This window comes from Dendropsophus ebraccatus, chromosome 9 (genome assembly GCF_027789765.1).
Source record: "Dendropsophus ebraccatus isolate aDenEbr1 chromosome 9, aDenEbr1.pat, whole genome shotgun sequence".
NCBI classification, from domain to species: Eukaryota; Metazoa; Chordata; class Amphibia; order Anura; family Hylidae; genus Dendropsophus; species Dendropsophus ebraccatus.
The window spans coordinates 8,538,621-8,562,734 of record NC_091462.1 but is presented as its reverse complement, the minus strand read 5'-3'; the positions used below and the strand labels follow the sequence as shown (position 1 = coordinate 8,562,734).

At 47.3% G+C, this 24,114-nt stretch overlaps 2 protein-coding genes across 2 annotated transcripts; one reads left to right on the top strand and one right to left on the bottom strand.

Annotated features, from left to right (window-relative positions):
* Positions 1-391: 391 nt before the first annotated feature.
* IQCB1 (IQ motif containing B1) lies at positions 392-14,518 on the bottom strand. Its single transcript, XM_069982462.1, has 14 exons — positions 14,194-14,518; positions 13,833-13,924; positions 13,595-13,757; positions 12,885-13,014; positions 11,862-11,955; positions 11,095-11,194; positions 9,245-9,417; positions 7,539-7,648; positions 6,824-6,933; positions 6,295-6,437; positions 1,848-1,996; positions 1,633-1,764; positions 1,311-1,467; positions 392-949 (listed from the first exon to the last, which is right to left on the bottom strand). The coding sequence occupies exons 2-14, from the start codon at positions 13,918-13,920 to the stop codon at positions 717-719; spliced, it is 1,782 nt and encodes a 593-aa protein (XP_069838563.1). The 5' UTR covers positions 13,921-13,924; positions 14,194-14,518; the 3' UTR covers positions 392-716.
* A 122-nt stretch (positions 14,519-14,640) lies between these two features.
* On the top strand, positions 14,641-23,829 carry EAF2 (ELL associated factor 2). The gene is made up of 6 exons (XM_069982463.1): positions 14,641-14,821; positions 16,277-16,371; positions 18,700-18,836; positions 20,379-20,524; positions 22,250-22,474; positions 23,413-23,829. Exons 1-6 carry the CDS (start codon positions 14,719-14,721, stop codon positions 23,457-23,459), a joined length of 753 nt encoding a protein of 250 aa, XP_069838564.1. The 5' UTR covers positions 14,641-14,718; the 3' UTR covers positions 23,460-23,829.
* Positions 23,830-24,114: the final 285 nt, after the last annotated feature.

Genomic DNA, 24,114 nt, shown 5'->3' with positions numbered 1-24,114 from the left:
GGAGATAAGCTGCAGCCACAGGAGTCTGGAGGGGGCAGCAGAGTCAGGCAGCGGCATACCCGTTCTCTTTCATTTATGTGTATGGAGGGATCAGGAGTGCATCTGGGACCCTTCAGTGATACAAGCCACAGGGTGCTGTAGTCTGGGATTACACTAGTATAACATGGACAGCTTTCTGCTTCCATATTATGGCTATAAGTCCCAATCTGACTGCAAGTATGATGCCATTTCAGGTTATTACACCCGCAGTCAGGCTGGGACTGGTGTCCATATTACGCTAGTGTGAACAAGACGATAAGGTTACAAGCCCTCATGGACTCCACCTTAGATGACGCCAGAGTATTGGACCAGGACATTTCCTGCGTATAAGAATATTCATTTATTTACTTATTACGATTTTTTATGAGTGGAAAAAAAAATAAATATTAGAAAAAGTCTAACAGGTAATTACAACATACACAAATGTACAGACGATAACTCCATAGTGTGGTCACATGATCAGACACCGCCGACACGTCTCTGGGATGAGTGACTTTAGTGCTGAGGAGACGCAGATATTACTGGTTTATAAGAACGGACATTAGTCGATGTGTGGTAAACATCATGGAAGACGAGACGCCATTAACCATTAAGAACCAGTGATGAGACTGAGGATACGAAACCGTGTAGCTGCGTGAGTCAGTGGCGGGATCAGAGGTTATGGCCTCCTGGGTGAGTTACGGTTGTTTGCTTCCAGCAATGAATATGATGCCGTGCTCCAGGTCAGGGATGTCACCCAGGATGGCATTGTCTTCCTCTACAAATTCATCGCTCAGTTTCTTCCACCAGGGCCAGCGGCTTCGCTTTAGCATCGTGCTGTGAGACTGCTTGGCCTTAAGGGCGATGGGGACGGATCTGCTGGTGAAGTAGTCAACGTCTTTCTCAGTCGCATCTTTTAGACTCGGTGCACCTGTAAAACCACCAAGAAACAGAGGAAAGAGGAATGTAGAAAAGCTGCGACCTCTTACTGGAGATTAGAAGGCATTTACATGAGCGACACAGGGATGTGGACAGGGGTGAGGACATACCCAGGAGCGGGACAGGGATGAGGACATGAGCAGGACAGGGATGGGGACACACCCAGGAGCGGGACAGGGATGGGGACATACCCAGGAGCGGGACAGGGATAAGGACAGGAGCGGGACATGGATGGGGACATACCCAGGAGCGGGACAGTGATAAGGACAGGAGCGGGACAGGGGTGAGGACATACCCAGGAGCGGGACAGGGGTGAGGACATACCCAGGAGTGGGACAGGGGTGAGGACATACCCAGGAGCATGCTGATGTCAGTGTTGATCTGGGCCAGTAGCGCCTCCCTGCGTTGTTCGGCTCGCTGCTGACGCTTTCTGGTCAGGAGGAACTGGCCCAGTCTGTCCTGCACCTTCCCATGCAGCTCCTGGCTCTGCTCTAGTGACATCTGCTGGGCCTGAGAGGAATAACACCATCATTGTCCCTTAATCTACGGCAACATGTGGAGATGCAAAATGTTGTAATACTACAACTCTTTTCGTGCTTCAACAATTCCCATCATGCTCTAAGAGGCCATGATGGATAACCCTGACATCCTACAATAACCCTGTACTCCTCTGACCGGGTGGAGCTGGAGGTGAGCGTCCACTTTCTTCTGAAGCCTCAGTCTCTCCTCATCGTTGAGTTCTTCATGTTTTTTCCAAGGTGATAAAGCTTCCCGCATCAGTCTCCTTTTCTTTAACAGTCTCATCGCCTGAAATAAAAAACAGAAATCTCTCATCTCCTCATGCAGGAGTCACCAGATCCCGGGATGGTTTTCCTGACTGACAGACGTACTGCCCGCTGGATGGTGACCGCCGCTTTATACTGTTTGAGGATTTGTTTCTGCCGCAGGAATCGTCTTCTCTCTCTGTACCCCCTCCAAAGTTTCTGTATTACCAGTGCGGAGCGCTCCTGGGTTTCCTGGATGTGTTTGTCCATTTGTCCTGCAGGAAATAATCGGGATGTTAGAGGTGACGGGCGACTGTTCTCCACTTACAGAACTCTGGACCCAGTTTACCTTATGTGCACAGAGATGAACAGAAACTCATCCCCTCAAGGGTCTATGGGCAATGCATAAGCCGGCCTCATAAAGTGGCTACAAATCTGGGCGACTGGGGGGGTGGAAGAACCGGATTGGACAGCCGTTTTGCGCCAAACTTAAAAATCTCCCTGTGTGCATTGGAGCCCCTCCGTGTGCACAAAGTGAAACCTACGCTAGCTCGGAGCTGGCATAAGTTTTTAAGATGAAAAATGTTAAATGCGGCGCAGACAGAGGCCACACCTGTATGGTCTATTGGAGTCTGAAATCAATCCATAATATATTGCCACATATTGCTAATCTGGATTTTTACCGAATTCTTAGTGCCCTATTACATGGAGTGATATCGCTCTGTGGAATAATAATAATAATATTTGTATAGCGCACACAGATTCCGCAGCGCTTCACCTATCTGTATGTCTTTGGGTGTGGAAGGAAACCCAAGCAAACAGAGAGAATATACAAACACTTTGCAGATGTTGTCCTTGGTGGGATACCCAGGGAACCCAGGACTCCAGCCCTGCAAGGCTACAGTGCTAACCGCTAAGCCACCGTGCTGCCGAATTAAAAACAATGATCATAAACTGATTTACTGCTACGGCTGATGACAGTGTCAAGTAAAACAAACATTATACTTCCCTGCCTGGGCTCCCAGTGTTCTCCGCTCACTGCAGCCACAGCTGAAACGTCTGAAGCCATCTCGGCCACTGTTTTCTGTATATTTAAGCAAGGGCTGCACAGACATCGCTGCTGCAGGACTATCAAGCCACATACAGACTCAGGCCTCATGCACACGTTCAGTATTTTTTTCTGGTCCTGAAACAACCCGTGAGAAATTGCGGATTGGACATCCGTATTCCATCCGTTGCTGGACCAGACTTCAGAAGGGTGAGAGGTATCTAATATGCATGCTGCGTGAATCCCTGTGGAAATCGCCGATCTCACAGCACAGAGAGCTACAGCATGTGTAGGAAAAGATGCAGAGATTTGCTACTTCCACAGCCCTATGGCTCTCTGCTGCGATCTCCTTCTTGTCCTGTGCCGATCTCTCTCTCTCTCTGCCATTCCTTCACTGCTCAGTAACTCTTAATTGATTCATTCATACTTTTCCTAACCACATTGTAAACACCAATTTATTGTGCTAATTGGTAATGATGAGTGACAGCTGGGCTACAAACGTACAATAGCTGTCCTGTCAGTGTAGACAACTATGGCAGGGCAGCATTAACATTAAAGACTGAACCCCATAGAAAACCATTAGGACAGATAGAGTAGTCCAGCTGTCACTCATCATTACCAATTAGCACAATAAATTGGTGTTTACAATGTGATAAGGAAAAGTATGAATGAATCAATTAAGAGTTACTGAGCAGTGAAGGAATGGCAGAGAGAGAGAGAGAGATCGGCACAGGACAAGAAGGAGATCGCAGCAGAGAGCCATAGGGCTGTGGAAGTAGCAAATCTCTGCATCTTTTCCTACACAATGCTAGGACAAGGCTCTGTGGTAAGATAAGACAATAGTTTGGGAGAAAAATTAAGGTGTGTGTGGGAACAGATCTAGACATATTCAGGTGATCATTGCTATTTGCTACTTCTGACGATCACCTGATGAGTAATGTTAATTTTTCTCCCAAACTATTGTCTTCTCTTACCACAGAGCCTTGTCCTAACATTGTGTAGGAAAAGATGCAGAGATTTGCTACTTCTACAGCCCTATGGCTCTCTGATGCGATCTCCTCCTTGTCCTGTGCCGATCTCTGTGTGGGTTTTTTTATTTATTTTTATTTGTTTTAATAAAGGAAAGAGGGGGCTATCTATAGGAGGGAAGGGGCCATTTATAAAGGAGGGGGGAGAGAGGGGGACCATCTATAAGGGGGGGAGGGAACCATCTATAAGGGGGGGAGGGAACCATCTATAAGGGGGGGGGGGGAGAGGGGGACCATCTATAAGGGGGGGAGAGGGAACCATCTATAAGGGGGGGGGGAAGAGGGGGATCATATATAAGGGGGGAAAGAGGGGGATCATCTATAAGGGGGGAAAGAGGGGGATCATCTATAAGGGGGGGAGGGAACCATCTATAAGGGGGGGAAGAGGGGGATCATATATAAGGGGGGAAAGAGGGGGATCATCTATAAGGGGGGGGAAGAGGGGGGCCATCTATAAGGGGGGGAGAGGGGAACCATCTATAAGGGAGGAGGACCATCTATAAGGGGGGGGGGGAGAGGGGACCATCTATATAAGGAGAGGGGAGAGTGGGCCATCTATAAGGGGGGGAAGGGGCCATCTATAGCAGAGGGGGCCATCTATAGGAGGGTGGGAGAGGGGGCTATCTATAAGGGGGCAATATATAAGGGGGGGGAAGGGGCCATCTATAAGGGGGGGCATCTATAAGGGGGGCAACATAGGGGGAGAGGGGGCTTTCTATAAGAGGGGATATACAGAGGGGGCATCTATAAGGAGGCTACATAGTAGGAGGCATATACTATAAGGGGGGATACACAGAGGGGGCATCTATAAGGAGGCTACATAGTAGGAGGCATATACTATAAGGGGGGATACACAGAGTGGGGACCATCTATAAGGAGGCTACATATAGGGCATACACTATAAGGAGGTCACATAGTGTCAGGGTTACCCACTAAATGAGGCCAATACAAATGTGCAGTTTGTAGAGAGATTACGATGGTGTCAGAGTGAGGAGTCTAATATGTCTGTCTGGCAGATTCTGTGGATTTGTGGCTCGGAGAAGTTCTCATAATGGCCGAGAGCAGATGGAGAAGAAGATGAAGAGGGAAGAACTCCGATCAGAGAAGACGTCCCCTGTGAGTCACCTGATGTAACTGCACTGTAATGTATATGGTGTCTAGAGCCTGTGTGGAGCTGCGTCCACCTCTATATGACTGGATGCGGTGATACGTGTACAGTGGATGTTATTCAGTAGCAGCGGTGGTGTTAGTAGCAGCAGCGTTGGTGTTAGTAGCAGCGTTGGTGTTAGTCAGTTTGTGGTGGTGTTAGTCAGTAGCAGTGGTGGTGTTAGTCAGTATGTGGTGGAATTATTTGTTACTTGCTATCGGGTACTATGTTTTATTGGTCTTAGTATACAGGATTTGGTCAGTAACAATATGGCGGTAATATGTGTGGTGATAATATCTGTCTTGGTGTATATATATATGTATAATATACACATATACCAATAGCATCACTTGGTCGAGGAAGGGGGGGGGGGGGGCCCAAGTTGACCTCTCGCACCAGGGCCCAGGAGTCATTAGCTACGCCCCTGTCACTCATCATTACCAATTAGCACAATAAATTGGTGTTTACAATGTGGTTAGGAAAAGTATGAATGAATCAATTAAGAGTTACTGAGCAGTGAAGGAATGGCAGAGAGAGAGAGAGATCGGCACAGGACAAGAAGGAGATCGCATCACAGAGCCATAGGGCTGTGGAAGTAGCAAATCTCTGCATCTTTTCCTACACAATGTGGCAATACAGTGGAGTAGTTTATGGCAGAAGTTACAAAAGTTAGGGAGGTGCAGCTCACTATCAAGAAGATCGTTCCTGGAACTGTGTCATCATTGAAAGGGTGAGAGGTGCCACCGGCAGTGTTTTTTCCAACTATCTCTCCCCAGATCTTAGAGCAGGCACCCTGGTCTTCACCTTGTGGAGTACTACATATCCCAGCTCTCTGATTATATAATCACCAACACTGCCTAGGATTCTGCTACAATCGGCACACCATACTGTAACTAGGATTCTGCTACAATCGGCACACGATGTGCAGCAACAGAGATCCGGAGAACTAAAGATCCGGAGCATGAGTTATCCATATTTTTTTACGGAAATACGGATGCCAAACATGTTGCAATCCGCAAACAATCCGTAGACAATTGATGTCAATGAGAGCATCCGTAAATAAATCAGGGTCCGCAGCGGGTCCGTACTAGGACATGTCCTTTTTTTTTTTTTCAGGATTGATTTTCATCCATTTCTGCTACTGATAGTGTGAATAGGACAATGGACATCAATGTGCACTAACTCGGATCCGTACTTACGGATCCGTAAATTACGGGACGTGTGAATAAGGCCTCAGTAAGCGAGTGACAACCTAGCAGAACGACACTCGCTTACAGTACAGGTCGGGCCGTGTAATACCTCCCTTAGAGATGTTGCCAGAGCCCTCCTGTGTCCGGAATCCTCCGTTACCTGCGTGCACAATCTCCAGCAGCGTCAGCTGCTTCTCTCTGAACTCCCTCATGGCTCGCAGTCTCTGCAGCTTCAGCCGCTCCCTCAGCTCCTCTTCTTCTCTCTGTCTCTGCTGCTGCTTCATCCCTTGGTCACGTTTGGCTCTAGATTTGATCAGGAGAAACATTGGATCATTGTCACAGAAAGCAGGTGTCAAACTCAGGCCCTCCAGCTGTTACAGAACTACTATTCCCATCATGCCTGGACAGGCAGAGCTAAAGCTTTATCTATCCAGGCATGATGGGAATTATAGTTTTGCAACAGCGGGAGGGCCGCAGGTTGGACACTCCTGGTGATAGAATGTGAACATGGAACCTATAATATTACTATAGCTGTGCTGTGTGCGACCACCCAAACAGAACAACCTGCCTTCACCCATCACTCAATTCACAGGACGTAGAGCTGTGATGCTCGATGACAGGAAGATCAGCTGAGGGCGAATCTGCAGCAAACACAGCATCACCCAGGATGGGTCCATTGTGTCTCCTACCTAAAGCTTCTCTGTAAAGACGTCACTGCTCCAGGTAACTTCCGGATCCTCTTCCGAGTCTGAAATCCCCTCCAAACGGCCTGAACGGTGCGGGCGGCGCGGTGCAGTCTCTGCGCACAAGACGTTCACGTGTTACAATCCTCATTGTACGACAAGAACAGAAGGTGAGAAACATAGCTGGATACAAGGCAGCGGACTGAAGGCCATGACCGGCACCATATTCATTATGTATTCTGGACACTTTGGGCATCTGTAAAAGGGGTGTGGTTTGTACAAGAGAGGTGTGGTTTGTACTTGAGAGGGCTTGGCTAAAATTTAGCACAATCGAACACCACTCAATGGCTGCATCAACACCCATGAGGCAATGCACCCATGAGACAAAGGCACCAATGTCATCGTACATTGTGTAACAATATGAGAAGTTTGGAGCAGTGAAGTGAAAGGTGGTCATTGGTTCCCCCCAACGTTTCACCGTGTATAGATTCCTTGGGTGGTTGCCAGACTCCTCTGTGGCAGTGGATTATCTCTGGGAGACCAAAAGGGTCAGGCAAATGGAAATGTAACATACCGACCCTTCTCTCTCCAACATCGTCTGTCAGGGAGTCAGGAAGCCACAATATACAGACAGCTGGTGGGTTCATACTTCTATAATGTATATGGGGGGACAGTCTCGGGTCAGGGATATGGGCTACTGATCAGTTTACTTTTATTTTACCTGCAGCTCCTCCTGCTGGTAAGAGCTGGAATACAGAATATCCAAGAGTCGGCTGAGCTCACGGCCAAAGCCTTTCCCGGTCCACTGCTTACTCAATAGAGATCTGAGACCTGCAAATAAAAAATACATATAATGTGTGTGAGGTGAGAAATAAGACCCGGTATATGGTATATGCCGCCGCTGAAATTTGTAATGAACAACACACAAAAAATAAATACATACATACACATATATATATCACACACACACACACAGTTACATCCTGTATTATACCCCAGAGCTGCACTCACTATTCTGCTGGTGAGGTCACTGTGTACATACATTACTGATCCTGAGTTACATCCTGTACTATACTCCAGAGCTGCACTCACTATTCTGCTGGTGGGGTCACTGTGTACATACATTACTGATCCTGAGTTACATCATGTATTATACTCCAGAGCTGCTCTCACTATTCTGCTGGTGAGGTCACTGTGTACATACATTACATTACTGATCCTGAGTTACATCCTGTATTATACTCCAGAGCTGCACTCACTATTCTGCTGGTGAGGTCACTGTGTACATACATTACTGATCCTGAGTTACATCCTGTACTATACTCCAGAGCTGCACTCACTATTCTGCTGGATATTGGAGACAGTCGGTATCAGAATAATACTGGTAGCATAGAAAACTGAATAGTGACCGATATATATCGGCCATGATTTCAGACTGCGACCATTATCCTTGGGAGATGGTAAATCTTATCCTACACGTACAGCAGTGTATGGCAGTATACAGCAGTATATGGCAGTATACGGCAGTGTATGGTAGTATATGGCAGTGTATAAAAGTATACAGCAGTGTATGTATCACTGTGTCCAGGCAGCGGCAGGATGAGAATGTATGGAGCCGGTTTCTGGAATAAGACGCCTCGTGGCACCAAACTGCTGACCTGAAACCTTCTCTAACGTCTCATTCATTCCTACATAAATTATTTATACTCGGCTACAAGAGACTATGGCAGGCGGCAGCGTCCGGAGGTGAATCGCTCATCAGTATCTGGATTACTGTATCGGGAGGCCATGAAGCGCCGCTCCTTCATACATCTTGTATATTACAGATTTATATTACTTCATATACCACTGAACGCTATCGCTGGGAGCAGCCTGGACTATAGTGAACATTACATGGACTCTGAGAAGAAGAATCTGGAAACAACCTGAAACTCATCATGGCCCCAGATGAGTCTAAGCACTTGTGGACCCCATTATGATCTACACCCTACACATCTGCTCTGTCCTAAGCACTGTGGTATCCCAGCCACTAACACAGGACAGGAGATAAGCGTCTGATCGTAGGGGTCCGACCAATGGGCCCCCCTTGTCCTGAGTCTTCCATCCACATCGTACTCCGCTATCTCTGGCAGCTGCCATAGACAATGAATGGAGGGGTAGTGTGCAAATGTGAATTGTGGGTGGTCCGAGTGATAGGACACCATGTGACCAGACTTATGTCTGAGAATATATTGTTTTAATGGCTGAAATAGCCCTTTAAGGGATCCATACACGTTAGTCGAATGTACGTACTGTCTGAAAATCCCTTGATACTTCTCAATGTTCTGAACTGGGGGAGGAGGTGGGGGGGGGGGGTGTATTTGGCTGCTGACACTACTCCAGGCAGGTCCCAGCCGGACTCTTCCTCAAACTCCACCTGTCAAGTACCTTTATAGCGAGTGCCCACTGTCCGCACTATATGGGGATTGGACTCCACCATCAGAAGAAGTGAGCGAGTAGCAGAGCCGCCAGTCACTGGATTGGATGAAGCGGAAAGTTTGTAAACCAGTTCATCCAGGATGGGATGCAGCGTCTCCTCTGGAATCTGATGGAGGACGGAGCTGCGGGTAAGAGGAGACATAAGGCAGTGGATCCTGACCTATTGGGGGGTACACTTATGAGTGAACACTGGCCTGAGCGGTTGCCCAGGTAAATACCCGATTTTACCCTTAGGTTAAAAATTTACTTTTATTGGTCTGCATTAAAAGATAAGCATAGCTTGTGCAAAACATAAAATATTGCTGCCTCCCATGCACTTAATCAAATTTGTGTCGGCCGACACTATCTATTTTATTTGGGGTTGGCTTCTCAGTATTGTGGGTACACGTTCGCCACCAGTATCCTGGGTGATCTGTGTTTCAGATTGTGTTATTCCCGTGGGTTCTAGGAACGCCTGTGTCAGAACTCCACTCAGAGCCCGACCGGGCAGGAATACACTTAACAGCGAATTACTGCTGTTCCCTGAGCGATTTGGTATACGCTCTTCCCCTCTTAACTGTATCTGAAGCCAATATCCCCCTTCTATAGAGGTGCAATAATTAAAATGTTGTCCGTATTACTGACATGTTTCACCGGCGGCGCCGGCGTTCTCAAAGTTGCGGCCGTAACTTTGAGAACGCCGGCGGCGCCGGTGAAACATGTCAGTAATACGGACAACATTTTAATTATTGCACCTCTATAGAAGGGGGATATTGGCTTCAGATACAGTTAAGAGGGGAAGAGCGTATACCAAATCGCTCAGGGAACAGCAGTAATTCGCTGTTAAGTGTATTCCTGCCCGGTCGGACTCTGGTAAGAGGAGACATGGCGTAAGTATGGATAATACGTGGAGAGTGGACTGCACAGGGAGGGCGAGCTCACAGACTAAGGTGTGATACATGTGAATGAGAGAAGCAATATACAGGGTGGGCAATGGACTCTGTGTTGTAGATTTATGGTCACTATGGTTGATTAAAAAAAAAAAAAAAAAAGACCAAACGCAGGAAGTCCTGGTGATATATGTCATGTGATTGATGGACGCATTGAACCGTGACACTTAGTACTGGGACTTCTTGCGTTTGGTCTCTATTTTTCATCCAGCACAAGACTAAAGCTTCAGGAGACTGGACCTGGATACAGTAAGTAGAGCTGTTATATAGCTGCCTTCAGGAGACTGGACCTGGATAGAGTAAGTATAGCTGTTATATAGCTGCCTTCAGGAGACTGGACCTGGATACAGTAAGTATAACTGTTATATAGCTGCCTTCAGGAGACTGGACCTGGATACAGTATGTATAGCTGTTATATAGCTGCCTTCAGGAGACTGGACCTGGATACAGTAAGTATAGCTGTTATATAGTAGCCTTCAGGAGACTGGACCTGGATACAGTATGTATAGCTGTTATATAGTAGCCTTCAGGAGACTGGACCTGAATACAGTAAGTATAGCTCTTATATAGCAGCCTTCAGGAGACTGGACCTGGATACAGTAAGTATAGCTGTTATATAGCAGCCTTCAAGAGACTGGACCTGGATACAGTAAGTATAGCTGTTATATAGCTGCCTTCAGGAGACTGGACCTGGATACAGTAAGTATAGCTGTTATATAGCAGCCTTCAGGAGACTGGACCTGGATACAGTAAGTATAGCTGTTATATGGTAGCCTTCAGGAGACTGGATGCAGCCATAGGCATTTTCAGTCACACCAGGATCAGATTATGGTTCAGGTGGTTTCATATCCGTAGCAGTTATGGTCCCACCTGTTGGCACGCAGGATGGCCTGCAGTACAGACATGACGGCCGTACCAGTCTCCACGTCATCTGTCATCAGTAACTGGAGGAAATGCTCCTGTCTCAAAACTGCAGAGAAACCCAAGAGAATCGCATGTTACATGGAGGATGTCACATCTAGCCTGATCAGAGGTGATGAGGATGCAGAGGACTCGTGTATGAACAGAGAAGAACCAGAATGCAGAGTGGAATTGGTAATGTGCAGGATTTTATAGTTAGAAGACTGAGGTCACGGCCAGATAATGTTTAGATGGGTTGTGCCATAAGGACAGCTTATTGCCCATTCACAGGATAGGCAGGCGACCTCCAGCCGTCATGAGAACAGGGGTCCAGTGTGAATATACTATGTGCTATAGAGGTTCTGCAAATTGTGCAAGTCAGCTCTTTTTAGATTTCTAGCCATCTCCAGTCACCACTAACAGCCATCTTATAGGGTTGTGGAGAAACTGGGAGATTTTGATGACACATTTCCCCCAGGTCATACAGACCATCCACATCAATATCTACCCCCTGCCTGGCTGGAATAGTGCGGGCTATAAGTCTATGTGCACATTGATGTGGATGGTGACAGGCGGTCAACACAATCTCTCTGTAAATCTGTGGCCAGGACTCAGCACCATGCTTTAGACTGGTGATCAGTTCTCAGGGCATGCTGGGAGCTGTAGTTTTGTGATAGCAGGGGGCTGGGGAATGCCGCTTTAGACATTCTCCTGTGTTAGAGCAATGTGTCCCTTACCAAGCTCCACCAGCTGTACGTGACCGCTGAACAACCAGCACAAAGAATCCATCACCAGCCGGAAACACCGCAGCAGCTCAGCGCTCTCTTCATCCTTACAGGGAACATTATACAGAGACTTATTAACAACCCTTAAAGCTCAAAAGAAAACCCTCATTGCGGACTGAGGCAACTATAAATGTACAGAAAGATTGTTACCCATAAGCTGACCATGCATCTATAGTGAGGATGTCAGGAGCCGGGACGCCATGTCATTATGAATATCCATACAGCACAGACTACAGTCACAGCTACATGCTGCAAGTGTGATATGTGTAACGTGTGCGTGATGTAAGCGTAGGTGTAGTGCATGTGTATATAATGTGGGTAATGTGTAGGTGTATTGTGTGTGTAATCTATGTGTAGAGTGTGTGTGTATAATGTATAGTGTGTATGTAATGTATGTGTAGGTGTAATGTGTGTGCAATGTATGTGTAGTGCATGTGTGATCAGTAGTGGATTATAATAGGGGCGTTTTGGGCAGCAGCCCGGGGCCCTGAGCTCCTGAGGGGCCCATGACCACCCAAAAAGACTTATACTTTCAGTGGTGTACTGTCTCCTGGCTACACTTCCGCCATGATTTGCAAAAAAATCACTGTTTTTTTATGGCAATTTTGCACAAATCAGGACATCATGACATTATCTGTCCTGTACTATGAACGCCAGGCTAGTGCTGCCATAGTTACAGTGGGGTGGGGGGGCCCAGGCTTGGTGAACAGCCCGGGGCCTATGGGAAAGTTAATCCGCCCTTGTGTGTGATATATGTGTAATGTGTGTAATGTATGTGTATAGTATGTATATAATGTATGTGTAATGTATGTGTAGTGTGCTTGTGTTTATGTATATATCTCCCTGCCTACAGCAGCCGCATGCCAACATCCACCAAGAATCAGCCTGTACATGATCTGTCATCCTGTTCCAGTCTATCAGTGTCTGGGCTACAGATCAGGGACATGACAGATGCCTCATCCGTGTGACACCCACCTTGACTGAGCGCACGTATCTCGCTTGGATCCTTCTTCCCAGCACTAACATGTTCACAGCAGCAGACGGCAGCAACTTAGAGCGGAATTCATCAGCATCGTTTTTGGGATCCAGACCAACGCAGCACTTACTGTATAATGAGAAAAAGTAAGGACATGAAGATCGGACACTGCAGAAAAATGAGGGGGGGGGGGGGGGGGGGGGGGTCAGAGTAATGATAGCGGCCATAGAGGGGGCAGACCTCCCATGCTACAAGTCATCTGTAAGGAAAACTTTTCAGGCTTAGCCCCATAAACACCAACCTGTTATCATCTCCTTCTCCTCAACCTCCCAACAAATCTTGTTTTTTATTTTTCCACTGGGGGCTGAAGTGCGGCAGCAGCACTGTGCAACTCGCTCCTAATCTCTGTCCTGCTTGACTGACATACAGGACCTTATGCTCTACCCCAAGCCTGATGTGCCAATCAAGCAGAAGTTGGAGGAGGAGCGAGGATGCTGCGGCACTTCAGCGTCTCAGCCCCGCCTCCTGGACACTTACTTCAGTGTGATTCTTCATACACTGCACATACACAAGAGGGCGTCCTGCTTTCTTATATTAAACTCCATGAGCAGCAGCATGGAGAACATTATAGAGCAGAGCTGAGCAGTGTAAGCTGTGAACCCAGATCTGTATCAGAGGAGAGGGTAGATGCACCTTAAAGATAAGTTACCTGAGGACATCGCTCAGAGCCGCCGCCGTGGCCCAGCCGCCATCCACCCGGCTGTAATCCTGCTTCAGCACCAAGACACAGTACTGGACCAGCCCATAACTATAGGCGTCCTCCCTCAGCATCTGCAGCTCGTTACTCCCGGCCTCGGCTCTCTGCAGGATATCTGGAGACAAAGATACAGATAGTGGATTGTGTGAGTGTAAGGGAAGGCGTCAGTAATGGCCGCCGGGGGCCTCACCTCTCAGGCTCAGCAGCAGCACTGGGTCAGAGCCCCGGGCACTCTCCGTCAGCTTAGCGGCCAGCTCCAGGATCCGGCGGTCGCTCATCCTCCTGGAAATAGAAGAGCCACAAGATCATGAAGTTATAGCAGATCAGGGATCCTCAACCTGCAGCCTTACCTGTCCCTGCATTACAGAAGGGTTTACACTGGATACAAGTGTAACAAAACCTCAGCTGTGAGAAATATGCGTTACTAGAATGTTTCCATTCATTGACAGCAAGCAGGAACCCAAAGACGCTAGGAAGTCATGTGACAGGTTGCTATGTGCAACACCATCCGTCTCTCCGGCCCTAGAACATGAGCAGAGATCGTCCCTCACCCAGCACCGCGGTCTCTCCTCCCAGCTCACACCGGACACCGGTTCTCGGGATCACCGACCAGAATCCTTCACGTCGCCTAGCAACCAGAAACAACTCTACCCAGGGCCCGTTCTTCTGCCAGGCCTGAGCCGCGTTGCCTCATGGGAATTTAAATAACTCGTCACCGCTGAGCGGCATGGAAACCCTAGAGGCGCATTCGCTGGTTTTTCAGTCACGGCTTAGAACCATTTTGGCGAAGCCAGCAAGTGGTAGACTCTCATAGTCTGACCAGCAAATATGGCGGCCAAACTGTGGACACATTTAATGCTCTTTATGTATCCCCTATAAAGCAGCTAATAATCTAGAGAGGCGTGGTTAATGACTGACTTCAGAGAGTTATAGCCAATCAGAGAGTTCAGCTCGCCTCAGTGGCCAATGAGCGTTCAGTGTGGTCATAGACTCCGCCTCCTCGGCGGCTGGCGTGCGGTGTAGCCGGCTGGCTGTAGGCAGATGGTTGGAGCCGGCGGCGCTGGGTGGCCGCAGGGATGAATGGTGCGGCCTGTTCCCAGTTTGACACCAAGGAGCGGGTGCTGAAACTCGGGGAGAGCTTCGAGAAGCAGCCGCGGTCTGGTTTCCATACTATCCGATGTGAGGAGGGATCTGGGGTGGGAGGAGTGCGGTTACTGTTCACACTGCGCGGCGCTGTCACAGCTCTGGTGCGTCTGCTGTGGGGGAGGGAGTGGAGGCTGGTGACACGGACTTCCCATCCACCTAGGACAGTCATCCCCAACCTGACATTCAACAGCTGCTGCAAAACTATGTCAGGGCATGCTGGGAGTTGTAGTTTTGCAGCAGCTGTTGAGTAGCAACACTCCCCTAGCGAATATGTCCCTATGTGGTGGTGATGTCACACAATTTTATGATGTCATAACTTTTCAGATGTGGTGATGATGTCACACAATGTTATTATGTCATAGAGTCCAGTGGAGCGAAAAAAACTGATAAAAAAAGTTCAGAAAGTATTTTGTTTCCCTGAGATAATCACGTGGTGTGTGGCGGCCTCCAACATCTGGAGACGACGAAAGAGCGCAACCCCCCAGGGTGAGGATGATCCCGCCCTGTCACCCCGCAGCCAGGAAGCAGCTGTGCCCCAAAATAGCCGCCTGACCCACAGCTGAGGGGTCGCATCTGCACTGACACAGAGGAACGCACCCTCAGCCGTGCCAGGGGACTACAGCTCCCATCATGCCCATTTACAGCTGGTGGGGATTGTAACTTGGCAGCATTATGGTATAGTCCGGGCATGATGGGAGTTGTAGTTCAGCAAGATTATGATAGTCCGGGCATGATGGGAGTTGTAGTTTGGCAGGATTAGGGTGTGGCCGGGGCATGATGGGAGTTGTAGTTCAGCAAGATTATGGTTTAGTCAGGGCATGATGGGAGTTGTAGTTTGGCAGGATAGTGGTATAGTCAGGGCATGATAGGAGTTGTAGTTTGGCAGGATTGGGGTGTGGCCGGGGCATGATGGGAGTTGTAGTTTGGCAGGATAGTGGTATAGTCAGGGCATGATAGGAGTTGTAGTTTGGCAGGATTGGGGTGTGGCCGGGGCATGATGGGAGTTGTAGTTTGGCAGGATAGTGGTATAGTCAGGGCATGATAGGAGTTGTAGTTTGGCAGGATTGGGGTGTGGCCGGGGCATGATGGGAGTTGTAGTTAGGTAGGATAGTGGTTTAGTCAGGGCATGATGGGAGTTGTAGTTTGTCAGGATTGGGGTGTGGCCAGGGCATGATGGGAGTTGTAGTTTGGCCAGATTTATGCAGAGTTTATTGTAATGTGATTGATCAGAAGGGAGCGGTGCATTGTGGGAGCTGGGAGGGCGGATGGCGGCCTGTGATGTCTGTGCCCGCTGCCTGTGATGTCTGGCCGGCAGCCATCACCGACCTCAGCGGCCTCCAAATCCCCTGTGAAAAGTGCTGTATCCTCCAGGCCTGATATCAGCACAGTGTGGGGGAGGGGAGGGGGAGACCCCCATGTACCTGCCTGCTCATCCTGCCCCATCCTCCTCCTCAGCAGCTGAACAGACTTCTCTTCTCTCTTCCTTAGATGACTTTAAGCCGGCGTCCATCGACACATCCTGTGAGGGAGACCTGGAGGTGGGGAAGGGGGAACAGGTGACCATAACACTGCCCAACCTGGAGGTGAGATACATGTACCTGCACATAGGGGGCGGTATTATAGTATATTCCTGTATATAGGAGCAGTATTATAGTATATATCCCTGTATATAGGAGCAGTATTATAGTAGTTATATCCCTGTATATAGGAGCAGTATTATAGTAGTTATATCCCTGTATATAGGAGCAGTATTATAGTAGTTATATCCCTGTATATAGGAGCAGTATTATAGTAGTTATATTCTTGTATATAGGGGCAGTATTATAGTAGTTATATTCTTGTATATAGGGGCAGTATTATAGTAGTTATATTCCTGTATATAGGAGCAGTATTATAGTATATTCCTGTATATAGGGGGCAGTATTATAGTATATATCCCTGTATATAGGAGCAGTATTATAGTATATATCCCTGTATATAGGAGCAGTATTATAGTAGTTATAGTCCTGTACATAGGAGCAGTATTATAGTAGTTATATCCCTGTATATAGGAGCAGTATTATAGTAGTTATATTCCTGTATATAGGGAGCAGTATTATAGTAGTATATTCCTGTATATAGGAGCAGTATTATAGTAGTTATATCCCTGTATATAGGAGCAGTATTATAGTAGTTATATTCCTGTATATAGGAGCAGTATTATAGTAGTTATATTCCTGTATATAGGGGCAGTATTATAGTAGTTATATTCCTGTATATAGGAGCAGTATTATAGTAGTTATAGTCCTGTATATAGGAGCAGTATTATAGTAGTTATATTCCTGTATATAGGAGCAGTATTATAGTAGTATATTCCTGTATATAGGAGCAGTATTATAGTAGTTGTATTCCTGTATATAGGGGCAGTATTATAGTAGTATATTCCTGTATATAGGAGCAGTATTATAGTAGTTGTATTCCTGTATATAGGAGGCAGTATTATAGTAGTTATATTCTTGTATATAGGAGCAGTATTATAGTAGTTATATTCCTGTATATAGGGAGCAGTATTATAGTAGTTATATTCCAGTATATAGGGGCAGTATTATAGTAGTTATATTCCTGTATATAGGAGCAGTATTATAGTAGCTATATTCCTGTATATAGGAGCAGTATTATAGTAGTTATATCCCTGTATATAGGAGCAGTATTATAGTAGTTATATTCCTGTATATAGGAGCAGTATTATAGTAGTTATATTCCTGTTTATAGGGGGCAGTATTATAGTAGTTATATTCCTGTATATAGGGAGCAGTATTATAGTAGTTATATAGGAGCAGTATTATAGTAGTTATATTCCTGTATATAGGAGGCAGTATTATAGTAGTCATATTCTTGTATATAGGAGCAGTATTATAGTAGCTATATTCCTGTATATAGGAGCAGTATTATAGTAGTTATATCCCTGTATATAGGGGCAGTATTATAGTAGTTATATTCTAGTATATAGGAGCAGTATTATAGTAGTTATATTCCTGTATATAGGAGCAGTATTATAGTAGTTATATCCCTGTATATAGGAGCAGTATTATAGTAGTTATATTCCTGTATATAGGAGGCAGTATTATAGTAGTCATATTCTTGTATATAGGAGCAGTATTATAGTAGCTATATTCCTGTATATAGGAGCAGTATTATAGTAGTTATATCCCTGTATATAGGGGCAGTATTATAGTAGTTATATTCTAGTATATAGGAGCAGTATTATAGTAGTTATATTCCTGTATATAGGAGCAGTATTATAGTAGTTATATCCCTGTATATAGGAGCAGTATTATAGTAGTTATATTCCTGTATATAGGGAGCAGTATTATAGTAGTTATATTCCTGTATACAGGAGCAGTATTATAGTAGTATATTCCTGTATATAGGAGCAGTATTATAGTAGTTATATCCCTGTATATAGGAGCAGTATTATAGTAGTTATATTCCTGTATATAGGAGCAGTATTATAGTAGTTGTATTCCTGTATATAGGAGCAGTATTATAGTAGTTATAGTCCTGTATATAGGAGCAGTATTTATTATTTTTTGGCCTTTACTAGTGAGGGAGTATTGTGACAGTGTAAGGATACATATATACCTACCCTGGGATTATACAGACATTATACCTGCAGACAGAACTACATAAACAAGGCCACATTGTGCAACATGCAGAGAGAAGAGATTATGCAACAGAGTCATTAACCCTTTATGGGGTTGTTTGAGCAATCTTCTATGATATAAACATGTTCTATGTTACTGCTCTGATGCCGAATCTCGGGTGGTCTCTGTCAATGTCTGTCTATATCCACGCACATACCCTGGAGAGGGAACGTTATGTAGTTTGATGTGATTTTCCACCATCTCTGATCTTTTTCTTTATATTTTTAGGGATCCACCGCTCCAGTCACTGTATTTAAGGGCTCCAAGCGGCAGTACCTGCGGGAATGTATCCTGATTGTGAACCATGACACGGGCGAGTGCCGCCTAGAGAAGCTGAGCAGTAACATCAGTGTGAAGAAGACCAGGTACAGGGTCGGCTTATTACATAGTGTAGTAGGTCTTACTCATCTGCGACTTATGGTTACTTATCACCTGGGCTTTAAGCTATAAATTTAGGTAACCCTAAAGATGTGGCTCTCATAGACATGAATGCAGCCCCTATTAACATAATACTTTAAATGACAGCTACGCTTTAAATAATTTTTGCAAAAATAAATAGTACAAGGAATTTCTAGAAACTCTGTAATAGCCTCTTTCTGTCCTCAAAAGCTGATTCCCAGCCTCCCCCCCCCCCCCCCTCCTTTCTTATCTGCATTTTGAGGCAAAGCTGTCTTCACTACAGAGGAGCAAAGTGGAGATGGTTTGCGGAGTCCATTATATTCTGACCCCTCCCCTCTCCATAGACCATAATGGACATAGAAATCCTGTTTCTTGTGAAGTGAGGGGGGGAGGTAGGAAAACAGCCTTTAGAGTACAGCACTGTTTCGCTCAATTCAAATTTATTACAGAGTTTCTTAAAATTGCTTGTACTACGTCACATACTCACATGCTCCTGCAACAGCAACGTCACAGTGCGGCTGAGCGATTGCCCAGTGTCCCGCCCCAGTCAGTGGTTGGCTAAGTGGGCAATCACTCAGCCAGAGGCATAGCGTTGCAGCTAGCAGAGATGCAGGACTGCGGCAGGGCCACTACGAGGCATGGGAGGGGGGGAAGGGACGGGTGAGTTAACTTGTTAGTCATTTAAACTCCCACCCCACCTGCCTGTAGATTTCATAGTTGGTGGGACTTCTCCTTTAAGTGACGGTTACACTTTAAAGGGTTTGTCCACTTTGAGCAATCAGTTTTAGGTTACAAACCCACTTGCCGGATCTGCAGCGAGTCTCCTTGCTGCGTTTTTGCAGCGAGACTCGCTGCAGATCCTGGCCCTATACTTTCAATAGCAGAGAAACTCGCAGCAGGGATGTCTGCAGCCCGCCCCATTAACCCCCCCCGGCCGCCGGACATTATACATTACCAGGTCCCCGTTCCTGCTTGCTTCGGGGCTCCCGGTGTCTTCACGGCCCGCCCGGCCAATCAGTGCGCTGCGGCGGGGCAGCGCACTGATTGGCCGGGCGGAACGTCCTGGGAGCCGCCGAAGCAAGCAGGAGCGGGGACCTGGTAATGTAGCCCCTGCAGCCCCCGGCCGCCCGATCGCCCGCAGCCCCCGGCCGCCCGATCGCCCGCAGCCCCCGATCGCCCGCAGCCCCCGGCCGCCCGATCGCCCGCAGCCCCCGGCCGCCCGATCGCCCGCAGCCCCGCAGCCCCCGGCCGCACGATCGCATCCCTGTACATCCCTGCTGCGAGTGTCTCTGCTATTGAAAGTATAGGGCCGGGATCTGCAGCGAGTCTCGCTGCAAAAACGCAGCAAGGAGACTCGCTGCAGACCCGGCAAGTGGGTTTGTAACCTTACAGTAAGATTAATAGACATTAGTAACAACTCACGAGCCAATGGACTTTGTAAACCAGACGTGTGAGACCGGGCTGACTTGTGAACGTTCCCAGGACGTACAGCTTGTGGTTTATTGCAGAGCCGAAGGAAGCAGCAAGATCCAGTCCCGCATCGAGCAGCAGCAGCAACAGATGAGAAATGCCAGCAAGACTCCAACCAGCAACAAAACCTCCTCCCCCCTGGGCAAACTCTCCCCCACGTCTCCAATGGATGACATAGAGAGAGGTACCGCCACACTCTGCCCATTACACCTGCTGCCACATGGAGCATTCAGTTTAAAGAAGATTGGTGAAAAATGCTGCCCCCCAAAAGTTATACCAATCACCAATATACACTTATTACGGGAAATGTTTATAAAGTGCTTTTTTTTCCCTGCACTTACTACTGCATCAAGGCTTCACTTCCTGGATAACATGGCGATATCACGACTCCCAGAGCTGTGCGGGCTGTGGGTGCTGAAGAGGATGATGGCAGAGAGATGCTCAGTGTCCTTCCAGTGCCCTGTGTCCCTTAGTGTCCCTCTGCCATCATCCTCTCCAGCAGCCACAGCCCGCACAGCTCTGGGAGTCTGGTTGTGACATCACCAGGTTATCCAGGAAGTGACATCACCAGGTTATCCAGGAAGTGACATCACCAGGTTATCCAGGAAGTGACATCACCAGGTTATCCAGGAAGTGACATCACCAGGTTATCCAGGAAGTGACATCACCAGGTTATCCAGGAAGTGACATCACCAGGTTATCCAGGAAGTGACATCACCAGGTTATCCAGGAAGTGACATCACCAGGTTTTCCAGGAAGTGACATCACCAGGTTATCCAGGAAGTGAAGCCTTGATGCAGTAGTAAGTGCAGGGAAAAAGCACTTTATAAGCATTTCCCGTAATAAGTGTATATTGGGGATTTGGGCAATACAATAGTTTAATAAAATTTTTCACCGGACTTCTCCTTTAAGTAACTTTGTGAACCCAGTAGAGTTTGGAGCAATCTGTATGCAGTGAGCGCCCTCTAGTGGTGGCTACAGGCAAACACTGACTCTGAATCTGTGAACACTGTTAGGATGTCGGGGCCGGGCCCCATCACACTATGGGCCATGTAGAAGTCACATTTTCTCCATTCAATGCATCATTGTAAACTGTGAAAGGCGCCGTGTATCTTCCCTGGTCCCCTATTAGCCTTGGCATAAATGAGTAGAACAAGCAAATATAACAAACTTTATACAGGTGCACATAAAGACCCATGGAAAGGGAGAGAAGGAGAATGAGACACACAGGGAAGTTGTTGAAATATCTCATCCAAGTGCTGGATTTATTGCTTACACTGCTCCATATTGCTCTGTAATGTCCTCCATGCTGCTCCTCCTCATGAACACACATAACAGCTTATATTGCTCAATACTGCTCTGTAATGTCCTTCATGCTCTGCTGTTGCCCCTCATAGACACACACAACAGCTTACACTGCTCAGTACTGCTCTACAATGTCCTCAATGTTGCAGCTTCTCATAGACACATATAACAGCTTACCCTGCTCACCATTTCTCTATAATGTCCTCCATGCTGTTACTGCTGCTCTTCAGGGTGTGCAATAGAGTGCTGCTTCTTATGGACCCATATAACCGCTTACACTACTCAGTATTTCTCTAGAATGTTCTCCATGCTGCAGCAGCTTACACTGCTCAGCACTGCTTTATAATGTCCTCAATGTTGCCGCTTTTTAGGGTGCGCAATAGAGTACTGCTTCTCAGGGACACACAACAGCTTAAACTACTCAGTGCTGCTCTATAATTTCCTCCATGCTGCTGCTGCTTTTCATAGACACACAGAGAAGCTGACACTGAAGGGAGGCAGCAAAGAATGGTCCGAAGCCTTGGCTCAGACCTTTGTGTTCAGTTTGATCCCGGGTGGAGCAGCCGCCGGGACGTCTCACATGTTCTTTCCCATCTCACTGCAGAGCTGATGGCGGAGGCCAGTGTTATCGACCAGATGAGCAGCTCAGACAGCTCCTCAGAGTCCAAGAGTTCCTCATCCTCCAGCAGTGACGACAGCTCCAGCGACTCTGAGGATGAGGGAAACAAATCTTCACGCTCTGCCTCTCAGCTGCAGCAATCCTCGTCCAGCATGGAAAGTGGGAACAGCAAGCCTCAAGATGGCGGCAAGCAACTGATGAGCACCCTGAGTATGTGTTACCAGACCCACAACGTAATGTATAGAGCCGATCACATGACCTGCAGTCCCAGTAAGATGCATCTTTGCACAGGAAGCTTCCCCGTCCCTCTTGGTTCATTAGAACAGAGATGCGCCGCTCTTCAGATATAAGTCTAATTCCCATCATGTATAGATGTTGCTTAGCTCGCCAGGCATGATGGGAGTTACAGCTTTGCAAGAAGCAGAGGGGCTGAGGTGGTGCACCCCTGCCCTAGGGCCTGCAGTATACTGGGAGGTGCGGCTCCCCGGGCACTTGTATTACGCTATTTGGTCCCTTATGGCTGTAATATACGGGTGCTCAGTGTCTTTCTATAATTTATTAGGATGTCCTCTCCATGTGTGTGTATACGGCCAGTCCTCGCAGTGGTCCCCTGTTGGACGCTCTGGGTCGGTCCAACTCTTGGGTGTCTCTTCTCACCAGGCCATGACCCTGGCTGTATTCTTCCCTTCCATCCCCCCGTTATCTCCGGCACACCAGTTATAACCGCACCCGAATCACCAGCCCCAGAGGTTTATCTGCGGCCGCACACTCCCTGCCGTTCCCGTCACGAGCGCACACTTTACCTTCTCACTTATATATGTATACAGCTGCTTCATATACACCCTGAACATGGGATCTCCTGGGCAGAACTTTAGTGACCTTAAGAATCCAGTGATCAAAGTTCAGGCTAGGCATGTCGCCATACCAGAATTGAGTTTAATAAAGTTAAAAAACAACAGAAAAATACAAATATCAGCCCCCCCGCACCAGCACAGAGTGGTACCTGATACAATTCCGGCCCAATCCCCCATTGCTTCTGTAACCACCGCCCCACATCAGCAGCCATGGTCAGGTGGTCTGGCTTATCTATCAGGAATACACTGAATTTTCTTTACGACCTCTGACCTGACTCCTGCTTTGCTTTGCAGGGAATGATCTGCAGCTGAGCGAGTCGGGTAGTGACAGTGATGACTGATCCCCGGAGCTGACGCTTCACCGATCCAGCCACTGTTTTGCACTAGACCTTAATGACTGAGGTGAATGTCGTCATCGGGGGAGGTGGGGGGGTGGGGATCGGCTTCTCTTGTGCCCCCCTGACGCCTTCTACAATCACTGCCTCTTATTACTCATGGACCAGAGTTTTCGGTTTATTTTAAGTTGTTTTATTGACTTATGTAAAGCAATAGAGGAGGAAGCTGAGCGGCCGCAGCAGATGCCTCACCCCCCGCCGCCATCTCCACCGGAAAGTCAGTATTTCTTCTCTTCCTTCTTTCTTTCCTTTTTTTTTCTTCTTTTCTTTTGAAACTCAAAAAGAACCAAAGTGCAATAAACTGTAAAGTATCTGATTCTGTGGCCGATGTTCCTTCCCCGCGGCGTCATGTATGTGACCGACTAATAAAGTTATTCGTTCTGAAAAAGGTAAAAATGAGAAATTGGCCAAAGGACAAAAAAAGGCCGGAAAGGCAGTCTCCTGCGAGTGCAAAGATCACCGACCACCAACCTGGGTCGAACTGCACCTCCCCGGCGTGCTCCGGTCGCCGGTACTTCACCTCCCCAATCGCCAATGGCAGATGTAAGGCCGTGATCCCTATTATGGGTTTTCAGCTGTTGTAAGACCACAACCTCTTAGC